At 35.4% G+C, this 19,925-nt stretch overlaps 1 protein-coding gene across 3 annotated transcripts in view; it reads left to right on the top strand.

Moving 5' to 3' along the window:
- The window catches only part of TMEM135 (transmembrane protein 135), a 257,212-nt gene that overhangs the window by 96,712 nt on the left and 140,575 nt on the right, over positions 1–19,925 (top strand). For all 3 annotated transcript variants that reach the window (XM_055091392.1, XM_028500984.2, XM_024131687.3), the window contains one exon: positions 19,336–19,401. In XM_055091392.1, the coding sequence (XP_054947367.1) occupies positions 19,336–19,401 (66 nt within the window). The remainder of the gene's footprint in view (positions 1–19,335; positions 19,402–19,925) is intronic.

The raw sequence follows: 19,925 nt of genomic DNA, 5'->3' as shown, positions 1-19,925 counted from the left end.
GGTTTGGAGCCACACACAGTGTTCAATGTACAACTCTATTTAAAAATGTAAAATCCATTCCTAGCTTGTGGGCCATCCAAAACAGGTGGTGGGGTGGATTTGACCCATGTCTGTATTTGCTAACCCCTGCCCTAGCCAGAGTTGGCTTTTCATTTACTCTCTGATTAAACGTCTTATCCTTATTGGGAAACAAGGTGAGAATTAACATTTATTGAGCCCCTACTGTCTTCCAGACATTTTGCTGAGTGTCTTGACATGTGTTATTTTGCTTAATCTTCAAACAGCCCTATGAGGGCTGCCATCAGTAGTTTAGGAGACAGAGAACATTAAATTACGCGTTCAAGCTCACATCCCGTAGGTAGCAAACAGTGAATCTGGACTTGAATCTGCAGCTGAAAGTGAGTGACACTAATGTTTTTCTCTTCCTACTCTATCACTGTAGTTCTTTAGATATGTAGTAACTTCACACTACTTGGAATAGAGCCATAACCCTTAATCTCTGTTTTAGCTTTTCACTAGGATGATTGCATATTCCAAATGTTTCACAGTTGCTTGGGTTTTATATAAAAGAAACCAATTTGGTGAGCTTAAGACAAAAATTGGGATTAAGGGAAGGAGGTTGAGATCGCTCACAGAATTGAAGGACATACTAAACCATCAAGTCTCAGGAAAGACTGGAACCAGGGCAGCTGTGGGGAACCCAGCAGTAGCACCTTTTTAAAAATATGATGCTATCATTAAAGTGACTCAGCTCTAATATTTCCACCCCACTCTCTTCTCCTTTGCCTTTACCCTAATTTGATTGACCTACTTCGGATGTAGTGTATCTGATCCCAGATCAAACAACCATAAAAGGGTTGGGGGACAGTGAAGGAGGGGGGCATAGCCCAAATGTAACCTCTGGAGTATTCTTCATGAATTAAAAAGCATTCTGAATTTTGTCAATGACATCTGTTGTATCATAGACATTCGTGGGGCTTCTGTGTGGTGCAGAGGGTCAAATGGAATAGTCCCCACTTAATACTTGGTGTGTGTCATTGTTATTTCCTGGTCATATACCTAAGACAGTGACAAATCCGAATTTAGAAATCTTTCCTCCAGAGTAGGTTATATTCTCCTCTGTTGTCCCATGGCACTTAGTTTGTGACTCTGTAGTATGGTGTCCCTCCCTTCCCTCACTTGCTTTTCTCCTTTCTCCCTTCTCTTGCATTTCTCTGGCATTACACTGATAAGCTCTTCCAGAGCAGAGATTTTATTTTAGTCATAGCTGTATTCTAATGATCCAGAGCTTGAGAAGATCTTGGGGAAGAGTGTTCAGGGAGAGGGGACAGTGAGTAAATTAGACCCCTAGTTGGGAGCAAGCTTGGTGCATTTGGTTTGGCAACAGCCAAGAAGACTGTTATAGGTGGACAGAATGGTATAAAATGAGGTTGGAAAAATAGAAGACAGTTCATATTTAGGACATTGTCGCCATAGTAAGGAGCTTAGATTTTATTTTACATTTAATAGAAAATCATTGGTGACTTTAAAAAAATTCTTTTTTATACATTTTTTTATTGAAGTGTAGTTAATTTACAATGTTGTGTTAGTTTCAAGTATACAGCAAAGTGATTCAGTTATACATACATATGTATATATATTCTTTTTCAGATTCTTTTCCGTTATAGGTTATTACAAGATACTGAGTATAATTCCCTGTGCTATATAGTAGGCCCTTGTTTTCTTATTTTATATATTGTAGTGTGTATATGTTAAGAAAAACCTTTGGAGACTTTTAAACAAAAGAGTGATAGGATATGATCTGCCTTTTCAAATGGTTACTCTAGCTGATTTGGGAAGAAATAATTGTAGGGGAGATGGGCAGCAGTATTGGAAGCCTTGGGGCCAGTTCTCAGGCTATTGTAGAGGATTATAAGAGCTCTAGAAAATTTAAATGTCATGTAGATAGACAAATTTTGGTTAGCCGCTAAAATTTATACTAATTTGTTTTATTCTTTTACCAAAGCAAAATTTGTAATCAGTATACCTTCTCTCTCATTGCCACCCCCCCTTCTCTTATATCAGTTGCTTTCAGCAATTGTATGAAGAAAAATATTGTACTAAAATCTGCTGAGGCATGCTCCAGTAAATTTTTACTTGTACTAGTGAAAATATTATAATTATCTCTTTAGTAGCATAACTTTCCCTGAATTGCATCCTGATACAGCTTTTTGAGTGAAACAAAGGGATGAATTAAGCTAGCATAACATTAATTACCCATAATCTTGGGAACACCCATGGGAGTGTTAAGTCAAACATCTTAAGGGTCATGATGCAAAACAGGTTAAAATCCCTTGTCCAGATGAAATGTAACCATTTAATTAATTAATTAATTAATCTTTTTTTAATTAGAGTTAGAAATTATCTTAGAACATATTTATGCAAGTGATTTGTTAAAGTGGTATGCACATATAGAGCATTTTAATTCCCAGGATCAATATAAATCTTTATTAATTATTTTGAAAAAATAATTATAATTCACATCTTTATTAGTAGGTTCTTGAAACTTAATTTTTATAGCAGTCTCTTTAGAAGTCTGGACTATTGTGCCTATGCACATAAATGGATATTTTTACATAGATAATAGTATAAAATTTTTTTCTTAAATTTTATTTCACTTTCATCAGATATTTTAAAGTATTTTATTTAACAGTTAAAATTATTCATCCTTTCATTAAAAATGATAGTGTAAATGACCATAATTAAAGCAATTACATTGTTTAACTTTCTAGCAAAAAATTTAGTGTACTGTATTCTTCTGCTTTTTTTTTTAAGTTTTTTTTGAGAAGGAAATTTAGTCCTTGCTAACAGTATATAGATTTACAAGTACTATTTTTTTAATTCATATAGCACACTATTTGTATATGTAAACACTTGTGGGAGAACGGGACTTACTGATTGTACCATTATGAATCTGATGTTTTTAAAAAGACATGGTTTCCATTTTTGGTGTTAAAAATTGCTAATAAAATAAAGACCCTATGAAGTATATGCATATTTCGAAGTACTAGAAAGGAAACATTACATTTAAAGAAGGCTGGTTTTGATTATTAAGTAGGCATATATACTGTATGTGTTTATAAAATTTATGTTTCGATTCTGAATTCCTATTAGAGTAATCTGTGATGGAAATAAAAGTCAACAGCAGAGGCAAACTAGTACAGGAAATAATGAGAAATTGTGGATTTAGGGGGAATGATTAAGAATTGGGATCTATTATATTCTTTTTAAAAACACATATACAAGTGTAGATAAAAAGGGCTAAGTTCATTTACGATATATTTGTTAACAGCCTGAGCCTGGTAGAGAGCAACATTGATTGAGTAATTTTGGTTTTTTTCCAACTCCTGTTTACTTTGTTAAAACCATAACAAGGTAATCTGGTTCCTTTCGACTTAAATAAGACAAAGAATTCAATATTGAGGTACTGTTTATAGGTCATTAAATATTTGTTTGGTGTCTAAGGATAATGTTTAGCATTGTGTTCAATTGGTGTGAACTGACCAATTGAAGTGCCAGATTCTTAAATGTCTGACTTCAATTAATACAAAATACTAAAGGTTCCTTTCATGCCAAGTTACTTGCTCCACGGGTGCCGGCCACACAGTCTCCATAAGCAGGCTTTTCTGGGGACTAATCAAGACTCATGGCCTTCAGGTTCTGCAGCGCTAGCATTTCAGAATCTGAAACGTCACTTTTTCTTTTTATGAGCTTCTCCGTTTTTATCCCTAATTCTTTCTCTCATTTTAAGTTAGGTGTGGAATCGAGCTTGTATGATTGTACTCTTTTTTTTTTTAATGTAAGCACCGACGTTTATTTATTTATTTATTTATATTTTTATTTATTTATTTTTGGCTGCGTTGGGTCTTCGTTGCAGCTCACAGGCTATCTCTAGTTGCAGTGGGCAGGGGCTACTCTTCGTAGTGGTGTGCAGGCTTCTCATTACGGTGGCTTCTCTTGTTATGGAGCATGGGCTCTAGGTGCGTGGGCTTCAGTAGTTGTGGTGTGCGGGCTCAGTAGTTGTGGCTCGCGGGCTCTAGATCACAGGCTCAGTAGTTGTGGCGCACTGGCTTAGTTTCTCCGCGGCATGTGGGATCTTCCCAGACCAGGGCTCGAACCCATGTCGCCTGCATTGTCAGGCAGATTCTTAATGGCTTAGTTGCTCCGCGGCATGTGGGATCTTCCCAGACCAGGGCTCGAACCCATGTCGCCTGCATTGTCAGGCAGATTCTTAACCACTGCGCCATCAGGGAAGCCCCTGATTGTACTCTTAATGTAGTTAGAAATAAGTGTAATTTGGTAGAACATACTGGAAAGTTATAACAATAAATAAACCCAAACAAAAGTTTATGCCAATTTAGGATATTGGTCTTCAGTAGATGAAATTTCCAGTCAATTTAAAGACAGCCGTAATTTGGGGGCCAGATATCAGTAAAATGGCGAAAATAGGCAAAATTTTTGTTTGGTACTATCCCAGCTTCTTTTTCAGCATCTCCGTTCCTATTTCTGTTTTACTTCAGGTGCCTATCCTTGTCAGCTAATTTTTCATACGTTTCCTGTGTCCAGAGATATTTGCAGCTCAATGCAAATATTTGTTAATGAATGAAAAACCCTGAATATCCAACAAAATTCAATAATGCAAATGTGGTTTTAGGCACTGTGAGAGGAAATGAAGGTCTGTTTTGGAGGTGAGAGGGACTTTCAACATCTGTTAAATCCAAATAGGCAGATAAGTAAGTTCTCCGACTATCTGATCATGCTGGTTCTAGAGTCTTACTTTGGCTTTATTGTGTCTAGTCCCAGTTATTCTCTGAGTCGGTTACATAGTTAAGAGAGAAATTGCTGGAGATATAGTTGTAGAGTATAGTACAACTCCTGTCTTCTAACCTTTTATAATTTCCTGTTAAGAACATTAGAGCTGGAAACAAAACAAAACTATAGCCCCTAAACACTTTGACAGCACCTTTTTTCCCAAGTCTTAGTTGTGCATGTGTGTGTGTGTATATGTGTGTACACGTATTTCCTTCAAACCTTCTACTCCTCTGACGCTAGATCTTTGCTCCAGCTGTTTCAACTTAATACGTACTTTTTTTTTTTGTAGGTTTCTATTACTTGTAATAAGAGAATCTTTAGCAGAGCAAATGTCTATGATTTTGCTACTAGGAGAAGGCTAAGGAAATGCTTTTGATTACTGAGTTCCTACCACATGTATGGTACCATTATATAGGTAGTCAGTACATGAAGAAATGAATAATTTCATTCCAGAGTTTCGTTAGATTCTTACAGGATACTTGATGAACTTTCTTTTGTTAACCTTGAGAAAAATATTGCTAGAAATAATAACTGTTATCCGTGGCTGGTAGGAGTGTGAATTAGTACAGTCAGTTTAGAAGACAATTTGGTACTTTTTAATAAATTTGAATATACACACATCCTACACCTCGTCAATCCGTTCTTTAAGTATGTACTAGAGAATTTTTTTTTCTCATGTATAACAGGAGAAACCAACAAGAATAATTTGAACAGCATGTTCATAATGATAAAAACTCAATTCAACTCACGGATCCACCGGCAGTTAAATAGATGAGCAAGTTGTATAGTATTCATATACTGGAATACTGTGTGGCATGGGAACTTCAGGTTGGTTCTAAGAAACTTCAGTGAATTATTTCTTCCAAATGCCCGTGCAGTTTCCTGTTTGGAAATTAAGTAGCTTTAGGTTTATTCTTCTTAGAGTTCTGGCTTAACGCTGAGTTTTTGGGGTTTTCGTATCTTCTCACTTTCTGATTTTATGATTTGTAACCTCTACTTTCCTTTTAAAAAACTTATTAGTGGTATAGCTATAGATGAAAGGAACAGCAAGGTTTGTATTATCAACACAGTTTATTTTTTGTTAAACATGTTCCTTATTCTTCCTGTCACAAATAATATAAAACTGTTAACATTTTTTCTTTGATAAAAATAAGCCCCAAATTTATAAAATATAAATATTTAGGAAATTATTTTATAATTTTCCAGACATCTAGAACTCAGAATATTTAAGGATTGATAAATAAATCCAAAGTTTCACTCCGAGATAAGATTTCATTTTAACAAATTCTGAGGCAAGTTCTTCACTAGGCTTATAGATTTATTTGGATGCAATTAGCTGGATACCCAACTGCAAGTGACTTAAAGTATAAGTACATTTATTTTTAAAATAAATTACAAGGGGCTTCCCTGGTGGCGCAGTGGTTGCGCGTCCGCCTGCCGATGCAGGGGAACCGGGTTCGTGCCCCGGTCTGGGAGGATCCCACATGCCGCGGAGCGGCTGGGCCCGTGAGCCATGGCCGCTGAGCCTGCGCGTCCGGAGCCTGTGCTCCGCAATGGGAGAGGCCGCGACAGAGGGAGGCCCGCATACCACAAAAAAATAAATAAAAAATAAATAAAAAATAAAAATAAAAAAAAAATAAAAATAAAATAAATTACAAGGAGTCTCGAGAGTAGCAGTTCCAGGATTCAGTGATGTCATCAAGAACTCAGGCTATTTAAATCCTACTACTCTACGATTTTCGGTTCATTGACCTTTTGCTTTTATGTTTGTCAATAAATTTCATGATAATGATGGTAGTGATGGTGGTAAAGGACATACAGTTTCTATTTCTAATTTTTTCTGGGAAGACTTAGATGAACAGATTGGATGTTAGGACATAACTCTTTAATGTTCTACTGATATTTTGGAAATCATCTGACTGAAATCCTGACATCATGGAAAGGGAATGGGCTTCCATATTTGCAATTCCTCCTTCTGTTTTTGCTCCTTCTTTCCTTTCTGTCCTTTTCATGGCCTGTAGAGATTGGACTGCATATCTGGCTATTATAGTCGTTGTTAATGACTCTTAATAGTCTAGTGTGGAATGAGTAACTGTTAGATGTTTTAAATGAGTTTAAATTCACATTGTCATCTAACTTCACTCATATTTTGTTTTTTATTAAATTAATTTGGTTGTAAAAAAGGTGCTATTTCTAATTTAGTTTTATTAAAGAGTTTTTTCTTTTATTTTTTACCTTGGTATATGACCTTTCATTTTCATTTTAGTTTGTACCTATATACTTTTTAAAACTAGACTTAATTTTCAGAGCAGTTTTAGGTTTATAGAAAAATTGAACACAGAGTACAGATAGTTCCCACATTCTCCCCTTCCCTTTTCCCCTATTATTAACATCTCATTAGTGTGGCACATTTATTACAGTTGATGAGCCTATATTGATACGTTATTTTTAACTAGAACCCATAGTTTACCCTAGGGTACACTCTTTCTGTTGTACAGTTCTGTGGGTTTTGACAAATGCATAACGTCATATATCCATGATTACAGTATCATGTAGAATAGTTTCACTGCCCTGAAAATCCCCTGTGAATTACCTATTCATTAGTCCCTTGCAACCACTGATCTTTTCACTGTCTTTATAGTTTTACCTTTTCTAAAATGGAAAAGTTGTTTATTGGGTTTTTAGCTATTATTAGAATGTCATATGGAGAAATAAAGAAAATTTTACTTCTTCCTTTGTAATCTGGATCCCTTTTACTTCTTTTCCTTGTGTTATTACAGTGGCTAGGACTTCCACTATAATATTGAATAGAAATCGAGCTGACATCTTGCTTTATTCCTGATCTTAGGGGGAATGTATTCAATCTTTTCACCCTTAAATATGTTAGCTATAGATTTTTTGTAGATGCCCTTTTTCATTTGAGCTCGTCCCTTTCTATTCCTAGTTTTTATTATCAGGAATAGATGTTTATATCAGATGTTTTTTCCATATCTCTAGAGATGATCGTGTAGTTTTCTTTTTTAGTTTAGTATGGTGAATTACACTGCTTGATTTTTTAAAAAAAATTAATTAATTAACTTACTTTTTGGCTGCGTTGGGTCTTCGTTGCTGCGCTCAGGCTTTCTCTAGTTGCAGCAAGCAGGGGCTACTCTTCGTTGTGGTGTGCAGGCTTCTCATTGTGGTGGCTTCTTTTGTTATGGAGCATGGGCTCTAGGTGCGTGGGCTTCAGTAGTTGATTTTTTTGTAGATGCCCTTTTTCATTTGAGCTCGTCCCTTTCTATTTCTAGTTTTTATTATCAGGAATAGATGTTTATATCAGATGTTTTTTCCATATCTCTAGAGATGATCGTGTAGTTTTCTTTTTTAGTTTAGTATGGTGAATTACACTGCTTGATTTTTTAAAAAAAATTAATTAATTAACTTACTTTTTGGCTGCGTTGGGTCTTCGTTGCTGCGCTCAGGCTTTCTCTAGTTGCAGCAAGCAGGGGCTACTCTTCGTTGTGGTGTGCAGGCTTCTCATTGTGGTGGCTTCTTTTGTTATGGAGCATGGGCTCTAGGTGCGTGGGCTTCAGTAGTTGTGGCTCACGGGCTCAGTAGTTGTGGCTCGCGGGCTCTAGAGCACAGACTCGGTAATTGTGGCGCACGGGCTTAGTTGCTCCATGGCATGTGGGATCTTCCCGGACCAGGGACCGAACCCATGTCACCTGCATTGGCAGGCAGAAGCTTAACCACTACGCCACCAGGGAAGTCCCAGTTGTATCAATTTTTGACTCATATGCTTTTAATATCTGTTTTTAGATCTGTAAACATTTAAGTTTATTATGTCCTCTTGATGAATTAACTTCTTTATTATTATGAAATTGCCTTCTTTATCTCTGATATAATATGCCTGTATCTAAAAAAAATCACTGGCAAGAGGAATGGGATTGACATTACTGATTTAGTTAATAGCCTTGTTAAAGAAGGTAGATTACCTAAACAAAATCAGCATCTTGTTAGAATAGAGGAGGGAATTGAAGGAAGGGGGAGGAATGTTGTATAATCATCTAATGATTATTACATATGCTAATCTTGCCTACTTAAAAATATTTTATATGCTAATGGAATTAAAAAATCAAATTTAGATATAATTCTGTATTCCCCACTCTCAAATTTTAAGTTAAATACTCTCAATTATTATATTTAATATTATCACCATTTAATGATTGAGAAAACTTTGAGTGACCAACTCTTATTTTGTTTTGAAACAGAATTGAAACCTACCTCTAAGTCTTAGCATTTGTGGGTTTATTTTTGTTTGTTGTTATCCTTTCTTAGTTTGTTTTGACTAAGTCTAAGAAGATAACATTGTGGGGGGAAAATATCCATGCTTTTCTTAAGTTTTATTGTGTTCAAAGAGGAAAAGCAGAGCATAACATAGTACGTTATTTCATCATGTCACATTGGATAGAACATGACAGAACATGTATTTACAAAAGTACACTCTTCTTTAGAGCCGGATGACTGCTATCAATTTGGAAACAAACCATCTGCTTATTGTTTAAATTTCTGGATAACTTAAACCAACCCACATCTATAAACAGAAGTAACATTCTTTGTAACCTTAAAACCATTGCTAACGTCCATTGTCTCCATATGTAATGCATATTTCCTGTGTAGTGAATGAAAACAGATTATGATATTTGTGATGTCTAAAAAGATCAAGTTGATTTCATTAACGTGAAAGGTTAATGAGTTATACATTCAGCATCTGAAATTGTTATAATATAGTTTGGGACATATTTGTTCACACCTTGGTAAAGCACATACCCCCCCATACTATCAATAAATAAGTGCTTACTTGACATAGTCCAAATAACTACTTATTCATTAGCTCTTAATTCTTGCATTCTGCAACAATTAAGTGTTTCTGAGGCGTTAGGTGCTAGGGGTATAATGATGAGTGAAATATAGCCTATAGTCTAGTGAGGATTTTAGATAAATAGGTAATTACTCTAATAAGTATTATAAGTAAAATGCTATAATAAATATTACTTATAACAAGTATTATAGGTTGTAGAGAGAAAAGAAAGATTCACGGATGCCTCAAGTTTCTGCTTGGGCAAATAGTGGATGGAAAACACAGGTACAAGAACATTCATCTGCAAGTGAAGGTGAGATTGGTGATTTTTGTTTGCCAGTTGCTTAGTTTTATATATAGTACTTATTTTCCGTATTTATCAAGTTAAGTGTATAATAAGGCAGTGGTTCCTAAATGGTGATAATGTAGAATTTTGTATGGAATGTGGAGTTTTCATAACAATTTACTCTTCTTGGATCCCTAAGTCTTTCTCTGAGTGTGACATACAGACTGTATCTTTCCTAGATTATTCATCTCTTGCATTTATTGTTGGCTTTAGTGTTATTGCTAATTTTCTTCTGCTTTGGTCAACCTCTACCTGTGCCCCCAGTTTATATGAATTTAAGATGAAATCTCTGTCTAAAGCATGTATGTATTCTTCCTATAAAATTTGTCATTAGAGTAGTACCCAGGTTTTTCCTAATGGTTGGTGATGATTAAGTTACCAGTTAGTTGGGAACTGCTCTGGGGAGAGGGACAGGTGTGCATTTTTTTTTAAACAGCTTTATATTTAATGATTATCACCTGTTTTAAGTGTACAGTTTGATGAGTTTTGACAGATGTTTATAGTTATGTGACTATGACCATAATCAAACAGAATTTCTTCCCTAAAAAAGTCTCACTTTTTCCTTTGCAGTCAGTTCCCTCCCCCCATATCTCTCGGGTCCCAAGCAGTCACTGATATGCTCTCTGTCACTGTAATTTCGGCTTTTCTACAATTCATACAAATGGACATATGTTTTCATTTCTCTTTGGTAGCTACCTAGGGATAGAATTGGTGGGTCTTATGGTAAGTTTATGTTTAACTTCATAGAAAACTGACCAGCTGTTTTCCAAAGTGACTGTACCATTTTGTGTTCGCACCAGCAACGTATGAGAGAGTTCTAGTAGCTCCATATTCCCACTATCACTTGCTGTTGTTATTCTTTCTAGTATTTTTAGCCATTCTTGTGCATGTATAGTAGTATCTAATTGTGGTTTTAATTTGCATTTCCATAAAAGTTAATGATGTTGAACATCATTTTGTTGACTTTTTGCCCATTCATGTATATGTATGTTGTGTGTTTATGAGTGTATATGTACATATACAATATACACACACATGTGCATGCATACATATTACATATGAATATACTATATGTATGTGTGTACATATCTTTTTTCTTTGGATTGAAGGGTCTGTTGACATATTTTGCTCATTTTAATTTGGTTATATGTCTTATTTTTGAGTTGTAAGAATTATTTATATATTCTGAATGCAAGTGCTTTGTCAGATGTATTTTTGCAGATAGTTTCTGTGAGTCTGGGGTTTGCTTTTTCATTTTCTCAGTTGAGTCAAGAGCAAAAGGCCTTTAATTTTTATTAAAGACACATTTTTATCATTGTATAGTTATCTGATGCTGTGTAACAAACTACTCAAAATTTAGTGGCTAAAAATAACAATAGTATTTACTTTGCATGAATCTGCAGTTTGGGAAGGGCTTGCCTGGAATAGCCTATGACTTTTGCTTGACATTGGCTGGTACATCTTGAAAGCTAAAGGCTGGAATCATCTGAAGACTCACTCACATGAATGGCACCTTGGCTCAGAGTAGTTGAATAGCTGTCTGTTGGAATAGCTGGGGCATCTCTCTCTCTTTTTACATAGTTTTTCTAGCATGGTGAAAAACTATGTAAAAATTACCTTTTAAAGGTAGTTGGACTTCTTACTTGGTAGCTCAGAGCTCCAAAGGCGCATGTCCAGACGAAGTGAGAACACCAGGCAGAAGCCATTTTGCCCATTATGATTTAGCCTTAAAAATCAATCAAAAAAAAAAAATGAGCATCATTTCTGCCTCAGTACGTTTAAGTTACAGTTACCAAGGTAGTTTCAAAGGTCCCAGGTTCAAGGGCATGGAATATATGACATATGGAGGAGAGTCAGTGTCACATTTTAAGAAGTACATGTGGGATAGGATATAAATTAGTGTGGCCATCTTTGGATAGTAACTGTCATAATGAATTTCTTCTTCAATGTTTTATTCTCCCCCCCCCACGTGTATCATATATTTGCCTAAATCAAATTATAAAGTGTTTCTTTCCAGTGTTTTTTTGCATAAGTTTTATGGTTTGAGCACCAGCATTTAAGTCTGCGTTCCATTTTAAGTTAGTTTTTGTGTATGGAGTGAGGTGTAGGTCGAAGTTCATATATTTCGATACAGAAATTCAATTGTTAAAGCTCCATTGGTTGAAAAGACTAGTCTTTTCCCATGTACCTTGATACTTCTGTAGAAAATCAATTGAACATACAGTGTGGATCTGTTTCTAGGATTATTTCTCTTCAGCCTCTGGAAACTTCTTTAGCATTTCCTTAAAGCATTTCTGCTGGTGACAGATTCTTAGTCTCTTTTACATGAGAATGTCTTTACTGTGCCTTCATTCCTGAAGGATATTTTTGCTGGATATGGAATTCTGGGTTTATAGTTCAAAACCTTAAAAGATATTTTCTCCTCTTGCTTCCATGGTTTCTGATGGTTTCTGATGGGAAATCCATAATCATTTTAATAGTTGTTCCACTATATAACATATACATATATATATATTTTTTGGCTACTTTCAAGATCCTTTCTTTATATTTGGATTTCAGCATTTTTGTTTATGATATGTCTAGGTATGGTTTTCTTTGTGCATATCTTACTTGAAGTTCATTGTGCTTAAATCTGTAAATGTTTGTCTCACCAAATTTCAGAAGTCTTTAGCTATTCTTCATATATTTTCTCTATATCAATATATAGAGAAACATATATCAATATGTTTTTCCTCTCTTTCTAGGTTTCTGATAATCCAAATGCTAGATCTTTTGCTATTCTCCTTCAATTCTGTGGGGTTCTGCTCAGTTTCTGTTTTCAATCTTTTTTCCTCTCTCTTCTGTAGACTGGATAATCTTTATTTATTTATCATCAAGTTCACTGATTCTTTTCTCTTTTCTCTTCATTCTGCTGTTGAGCCCCCGTCTACTGAATTTTTTATTTCTCTTATTGTATTTTTCAGTTCCAGAGGTTCCACTTTTTAAAGTTTCTGTTTCTCTGCTGAGAACTTCTCTTTCCATCCATTGCAAGTGTGTTTAACCTTACCTCATGGAATTATAATAGCTCCTTTACAGGCTCTGTCTGGTAATTTCAATATCTGATTGTCTTTTCTTTGAGATGTGGTAACGATTTTTTGTTCTTTTCAGGTTGAGTAATTTTGGATTGGTCCTTGACATTTTGAATGTCAGGTTGTGAGACTCTGGATCCTGTTAAACTCCTCTGAAGAGTGTTGATCTTTTAAACATTTATTATTATTTATTTATTTATCATTATTTTTTTCTTTAGTAGTAAGCAGTCCCCTGTTAGATTCAGACTGCAATTTCTGTCTCGTCTTTAGTGGGGCAGTAGCTCCAATGTCAGTTGCCTTTCCTATGTTGCTTTGTGTCTGTCCTGACTGTGTGCCACTCGTGGGCCTTGCTGGGACTTGGGTGGTAGTTTTAATTGTAGTTTTGCCCTGAAAGCCTTCGCTTTGCTACTTGGGTCTGTTGCATGCGTATGCTGGTGAGGGGTGAGCTCTGTATTTGTGCCAGTTCAAACACAGATTTAGTTAAGAGATTTCCTTTTCCAGCTCTTCCTTTCAGGGATTGCCTCTTTATTCTGTGCTTCATTGGGTCTCCTCTTTCTGGTCCTCTGTCCAGAAAGACAGGATTTCTCTCAGAGTTGTAGCTGCCTGCTCTGCTATCCCAGCTGCACACACTCTTCAGGGTCTGCCGTTGGGACAAAGTGAATAGAGAAAAGAGTGAAAAAAATAATGGGCATTCTTCCTTTATGCTTTGTACTACAGAGGTCCCCTTTCCATATGCTTTTGCCCAGAAAAACAGAATTTATTTTCCAGTTTTAACTACCTGCACTGGTGCTGCTTCATCTTATAATTGGGGCCTGTCCTTGGGGCAGAGTCAAGAGAAAAAAAAAGACAGAACCCTTCCCCCGAACCAGGGATTAATTCCCTACACATTCTCTGGTTCACTTGGGACCCTCTTCCCTGTTTTCTGACTAGAAAGAGTTTCTCTCAGAGGTTTTGCTCCCTGTGCTGTAGCTGCTGCAGTGCATGGGCCCTGAAGTTATGAATTGTAATTAATGAGCTGGAACGGGGTGGCCTGTAGGCAGCTGCCTGGAGGAAAGAGAGTGAGAATGGTTTGCGGACCTCACAAAGGTCTCGGTTGCTATGCTAATGCGTTTGTGTATTTTGAAAGTATATGACTAGATTTGTAACATGCAGTGCTTCTTTAGTGAGAAGCAGATAGCTAATGCTCAGTTTTTCTATTTTTTACTTTGGATTTTTATCATCATAGAGAGGGAAGCAGCTGGTGCTGAAAAGCCTCAGTATTTAAATCTCTTTTCTTCTATGGCCAGGATAAACAGCTGGGGAATGACTATTGCATATGATTTCTGAAGACTTTTGCTAAATTAATCTTCTTGAAATAATGTAAGTTTTCTTTTTTTCTGGTTGTCTTGTCAAGAATTTTAGCATAAATAAATAGCCATAGGGCATAATGTGCTAATTGTGGTTGACTGTTTTATATAGTACCTTTTTCATTGCCATCTGATGTAATTTGTAATTGCAATCTGATGACCACTTTTTAAGGTAGAATTGGAATTCTGCGTTTCCTTTGAGATATTAATAGTAATAAAATTATCATTTATTGAGCACTTACACTTTTCCTTGAGTTCCATACCATTGTTATCCTTATTCTGTTAATGAGCTCAAAGAAGTAAGTTGCTTGTTTGGATCACACATCTTACAAATGGCAAAGCTAGAATTTGAACTAAACAGTCTGTTTCTAAAACCTGCATTCTTAATCTTTATGCTATATTGTTATTTTTTTTCAAGGCGCTGGGAATACATAAAAATTAGTATTTCTGAAACATCTTTTCATCTCAGGAAGTCCTAAACTAGACCTCGGATTCAGTATTTTACGTTTATCTAGCTCTTTACAGAGCTTTTCACATACGTTAACACCTGCATTGACCACCACAGGAAAACAGGTTGATATTAGCTGTCACCTTTTTACAGAGGTCAGAGCTTAGAGAGTTTAAATGACCTGCCTGAGGTTGCCCAGATAGTAAATAGTGGAAATAAGATAACTAGAATTCTAGTTGCTTGACTAATAGGAAATAAACATATGCTAAATACAACTTTTGTATTTATATCTGTAAACTGCATGTTAAATTAACCCAATGAAGTGTTTCTTTAATATGATGCTTTAAAGTTTTTATAATCATACTGCTTTTCAAGGTAAAGTCTATTAAATATATATTTCTTGTTAATTTTACTTATTTTGTGTTGATTTAATGCATTAAAAAGCATTAAACTGTAATAACATGAGTCTCTATTGACTTTTGATTATTTTCACTTTGGGAGCTACTCAAGGTAGTATTGCTTGCATTATAACATTTTACATTGTTCCAAAATTCTGTTTTAAATCTGTTTTATCTTTTAGTTTACAAAAATTGTTACTTTTCTTTTTATTGTTACCAAACAGTATATGTGCATGATGGAACATTTGAAAATAAAGAAAACCACTCAGAGATTAGTACTGTTGTCAATTCATTGTATATCCTTCTGGCTCTTTTTTGATTTGCACACACAAACACGAGGATCCAGTCCAGAACTTTGCATTTCTTACATCTAGATTTCATGTCTCCTAAGTCACTTTTATCTAACGCTCTACTTAAAAGCAGTCTCTCTTGATAACCTGTTTTTCGGCAGGCGGACGCGCAACCACTGCGCCACCAGGGAAGCCCTTGATAACCTGTTTTTAACTGAGGACCTACATATGGTTTTTTCCCTGCCAGTGACAGAAGATGTTTAATGAATGTTTTTAGTATTAATCATTTTAGTTGTTATCAAAACTCAAGGAGAGGAAAATTTCAATGAAGAATTTGCTGGTGGTAAATTTACAAATGCTGAGAATTAGCCCTGTATCTCATTGTTTTGGATACTTGTTAGTCGTTGTTTGGGTAACAAGTAAATTAAAAGCAATCTCTTTAGTAGAGGTCAAAAGAATGTTGTTCACTCCAGTGCTTTCCTATAGAATCAAAGGAAGCTGAGCTGAACTGACAGAGTGCTGTTAGGATGAGACGTCCTTAAACATGTTGCTGGGAAGAGCTCATGAAATAAATCAATTTAGTTGGAAACAAAAGATTGAATTTGGTATTCTTTTCCTACTGGAGAAAGTGCAGAAGAAGAATTAGATCTTCAAACTGGCTCAGGTTTTTGAGACACAAGAGAGTAAGTAGTTTGATGTGGTTTAGAGGAGAAGTTGTGTATTTCATCCCAAGTGCTTGTTGCCTCTGCCTTTTCCCTTTTGGTCCTCAAATATATACAGTAACTAACCTGACCTAGCTGAGGACTCTTAATCACATCACTAGATTAAATAAGGTTTAAAAAGAAACAGGAAGATGGAAGATGTAATTTAATGTACCTGTCATTAAGAATAGAAAAAAATGTAGTGTATCAGTGGTGAGAAATTCTTTTCCTTTAATAAAGATTTCTGTAAATAATTCTTTCAACATCTAGTTGTATATGCTGTAGTAAAATTCTGTCATAGCAAAGTCATTCATTTACCGCTTGTTTTTTGTTTGCATATATGAATAACCTTTCTTCCTCCCCATTAGTGGCCTATTTTAACTCTCTGTGAGTTATGCATTGGAATCATATTCATGTTGTGCTGCAATCACAAATTTAGCAGTGTTTGTCCTAAAAGTTTTTTTATTTTTTAACCGCATGTAGATATCAAACACCAACCCCACGCCCCTCCTTTTTCTAATCCTGTCTCCTAATTCAGAGAGGGAAAGGGAGAGGGAAGGAAAGCATTTACCTATATCTGGACCATCTCCCATGTAACATAGCTAACAGACTGCTCTGTGTGCTCTTAACCGTCTTCTGCAGGAATGCCCTTCAGTCAGGATCCATTATCCTTCCTGTGTCTGTAACTTCTTCCATCTTACTGACTACTTCTACTAAGCCATTAAAAACTTGTCTAAGTCTTTTATCCTCAAAATATCCTGTTGTCAATTTTCTCTCAACTCTGCTCTTTCTGGCAACAACTCAGTCTCATTCCTCACTTTTATTGTGAAACTTTTTGAAAGAGTTGACTCTTAACACTGACTTTATATTCTCTTCTTCAGTCCTCAACTATGTTCTTACATACACCACTCTATTAAAATTGTAAAGTATTTGACCTCTTTGCAAAACTGGATACTAGGGATTACTTATTCCTTTAAAAGTTAAAAAAAAAGTTTTGATCAAGGATTTACAAGTAGTTTAAACCGTCAAATAGTATGCTGCAAACTAGTAGAAAAAGAGTAGTACTCTTATGTACTTTTTCCACTGCCTGAGTCCCACAACCCAGAGGCAGCTACTTGTAACTTTTTCCTTACTTCTTCTGTTATTTGCTTCCTTATAACTAAATTAATACGTTTACACGGCTATTTATGTTACACTGATCACACTGATTTTGTACACATATATCAGTTTCCTTACAGTTTCCTCTAGTTTCTTATCCCTTCTTCACTCTGCATTTCTTTAGATGTGCATTCACTTTTTACATTTAAATTCTCTCTTTTTTTGTTGTTCATATACTAATTCTTAAAAAATTTGTTTAGTAGAGCATACTTTGAATTATATTTTCGATTAATAAAGGTTGGAAATGCATTCCTCTTATACCAGATTGAAAAATAAAAGACATATTGAACAGAGGAACTTGCATCTTCTCTTTTCTCAATCAGACTCTCATGTAATCTTTTTCTTTCAGCCTCACGTGCCATCTTACTTGTCTTTGAACATACCAAACATGATCCTACCTACTGGTCTTTGTACTTACTGCCCATTCTGACTGGAATACTCCTGTTATGGACTGAATATTTGTGTTCCCCAAAATTCATGTCAAAACCCTCTCCCCGCAGTGTTATGGTATTAGGAGGTGGGGCCTTTGGGAGGTAGTTAGGATTAGACGAGGAGCCCTTATGCATGGGATTAGTTCCCTTGTAAGAGTGCAGAGAGAGCTTGCTTCTCTTTGTTCTCTGCCATGTCAGGATACAAACAAGATAGTCATGTAAAATCATCTATAGTAACCAGGAAGCAGGTCATCATCAGACACCGAATCATGAATGGAAAACAATGTGTTTTCTTCTAAGAATTTTATAGTTTTAACTCTTACATTTAGTCTTTGATCTCTTTTGAGTTAATTTTTGTGTGTGGTATAAGGTAAGAGTTCAGCTTCATACTTTTGCAGGTATTTTCCCAGCATCATTTGTTAAGAAGACTGTCCTTTCTCCACAGAATGGTCTTGGTACCTTTATAGAACATCATTAGACCGTATACAAGGGTTTATTTCAGGCTCTCTCCTATTTCATTGGCCTATATGTCTGTCTTTATGACATATCTTTATGATTACTGTAGCTTTAAAGTAAGTTTTGAAATCAGAAGGTGTGAGTCCTCCAACTTTGTTCCTCTTTTTCAAAATTATTTTGGCTATTTGGGGTCTTTTGGGTTCCATATGAATTTTAGGATGGATTTTTTTATTTCTGTAAAGAAGTCATTGGGATTTTGGTAGGAATAGCATTGACTCTATAGATCATTTTGGATAGTATTGACATCTTAACAATATTACATCTTCCACTTCATGAACACAGGATGTCTTTCCATTTATTTATATGTTTTTAGATCTCTTTCAGCACTGTTTTATAGTTTTCAATGAACAAGCCTTTTGCTTCTTTGGTTAAATTTATTCCTATGTCTTTTATTTTAATTTTTTTTGCTGCTATTATAAACAAAATTCTTAGGTTCCTTTTAGGATTGTTCATTGTTAGTGTATAGAAAGCATTAAGTCTTTTCAGGTGTTATTGAATATATGACATCACTGAATTACTTCATCTTCTGTTAGTATTTCAGTACCAGTCAAGTGATTTGGACTGAAATCAGATGGAAACTAAAAATCAGAATAAATGATAATTTCTGAATTGAATTCAAGTACTAAATTTTTATTTAATCTTTGTTAACCAAACTAAGTTTTAAACTTATTTAAGCATGCTAATTTGAAACTGTAGGCATTGAGTGATAATAGCAGATCTAAATAACTTTTGAAATATTTCAGTTTGGGCTCTTTATAGCATTAAAATGTTCTGAAAATGATATTTCTGGAGTATAATGTAGAGCTTATTGTGCCTTATTGATGCTTCTCTAGAAGTTCCTAAAAAATATAATAGTGTTGAATGTTTTGCATTTGGGGGTTGAGATGTACAGTTGAATACAGATTACAGATGATATATTTTTGCTTTTTTTTACATTCACAGGCCACAGAAACACTATTTAGAATGGGTGTAGCAAGAGGAACCATCACAACGTTAAGAAATGGAGAAGTAAGATGAGAATTTTGATACAATTATTAATTCTTAATTCATAGTATACTTTTTTAACAAATTGAGAATACCTGATGTACAAAGTATTGAGTAAATCTCATCTACAAATCTATTTCAGTTAAGTCATGTTAAAACCAGATCTTGGGTTGAATATAAATTTCTGAGCCTTTTAATCTTTGGTTACCAATTGTTTTCACTCTTAAAAGAAAATGACATTTAATAATAACTTCTGGGCTTCCCTGGTGGCGCAGTGGTTGCGCGTCCGCCTGCTGATGCAGGGGAACCGGGTTCGCGCCCCGGTCTGGGAGGATCCCACGTGCCGCGGAGCGGCTGGGCCCGTGAGCCATGGCCGCTGGGCCTGCGCGTCCGGAGCCTGTGCTCCGCAACGGGAGAGGCCGCAACAGAGGGAGGCCCGCATACCACAAAAAAAAAAAAAAAAAAATAATAATAATAATAACTTCTGCAAATATATATATATATTTATTGAACATAATCCCATACTTCTTTCTTTCTTCCTATTTTGT

The sequence above is a fragment of the Physeter macrocephalus genome, chromosome 16, assembly GCF_002837175.3.
Source record: "Physeter macrocephalus isolate SW-GA chromosome 16, ASM283717v5, whole genome shotgun sequence".
In the NCBI taxonomy this organism is placed as follows: Eukaryota; Metazoa; Chordata; class Mammalia; order Artiodactyla; family Physeteridae; genus Physeter; species Physeter macrocephalus.
Note: the sequence above shows the minus strand (reverse complement) of the source record. Positions and strands in the feature narration are given on the sequence as shown.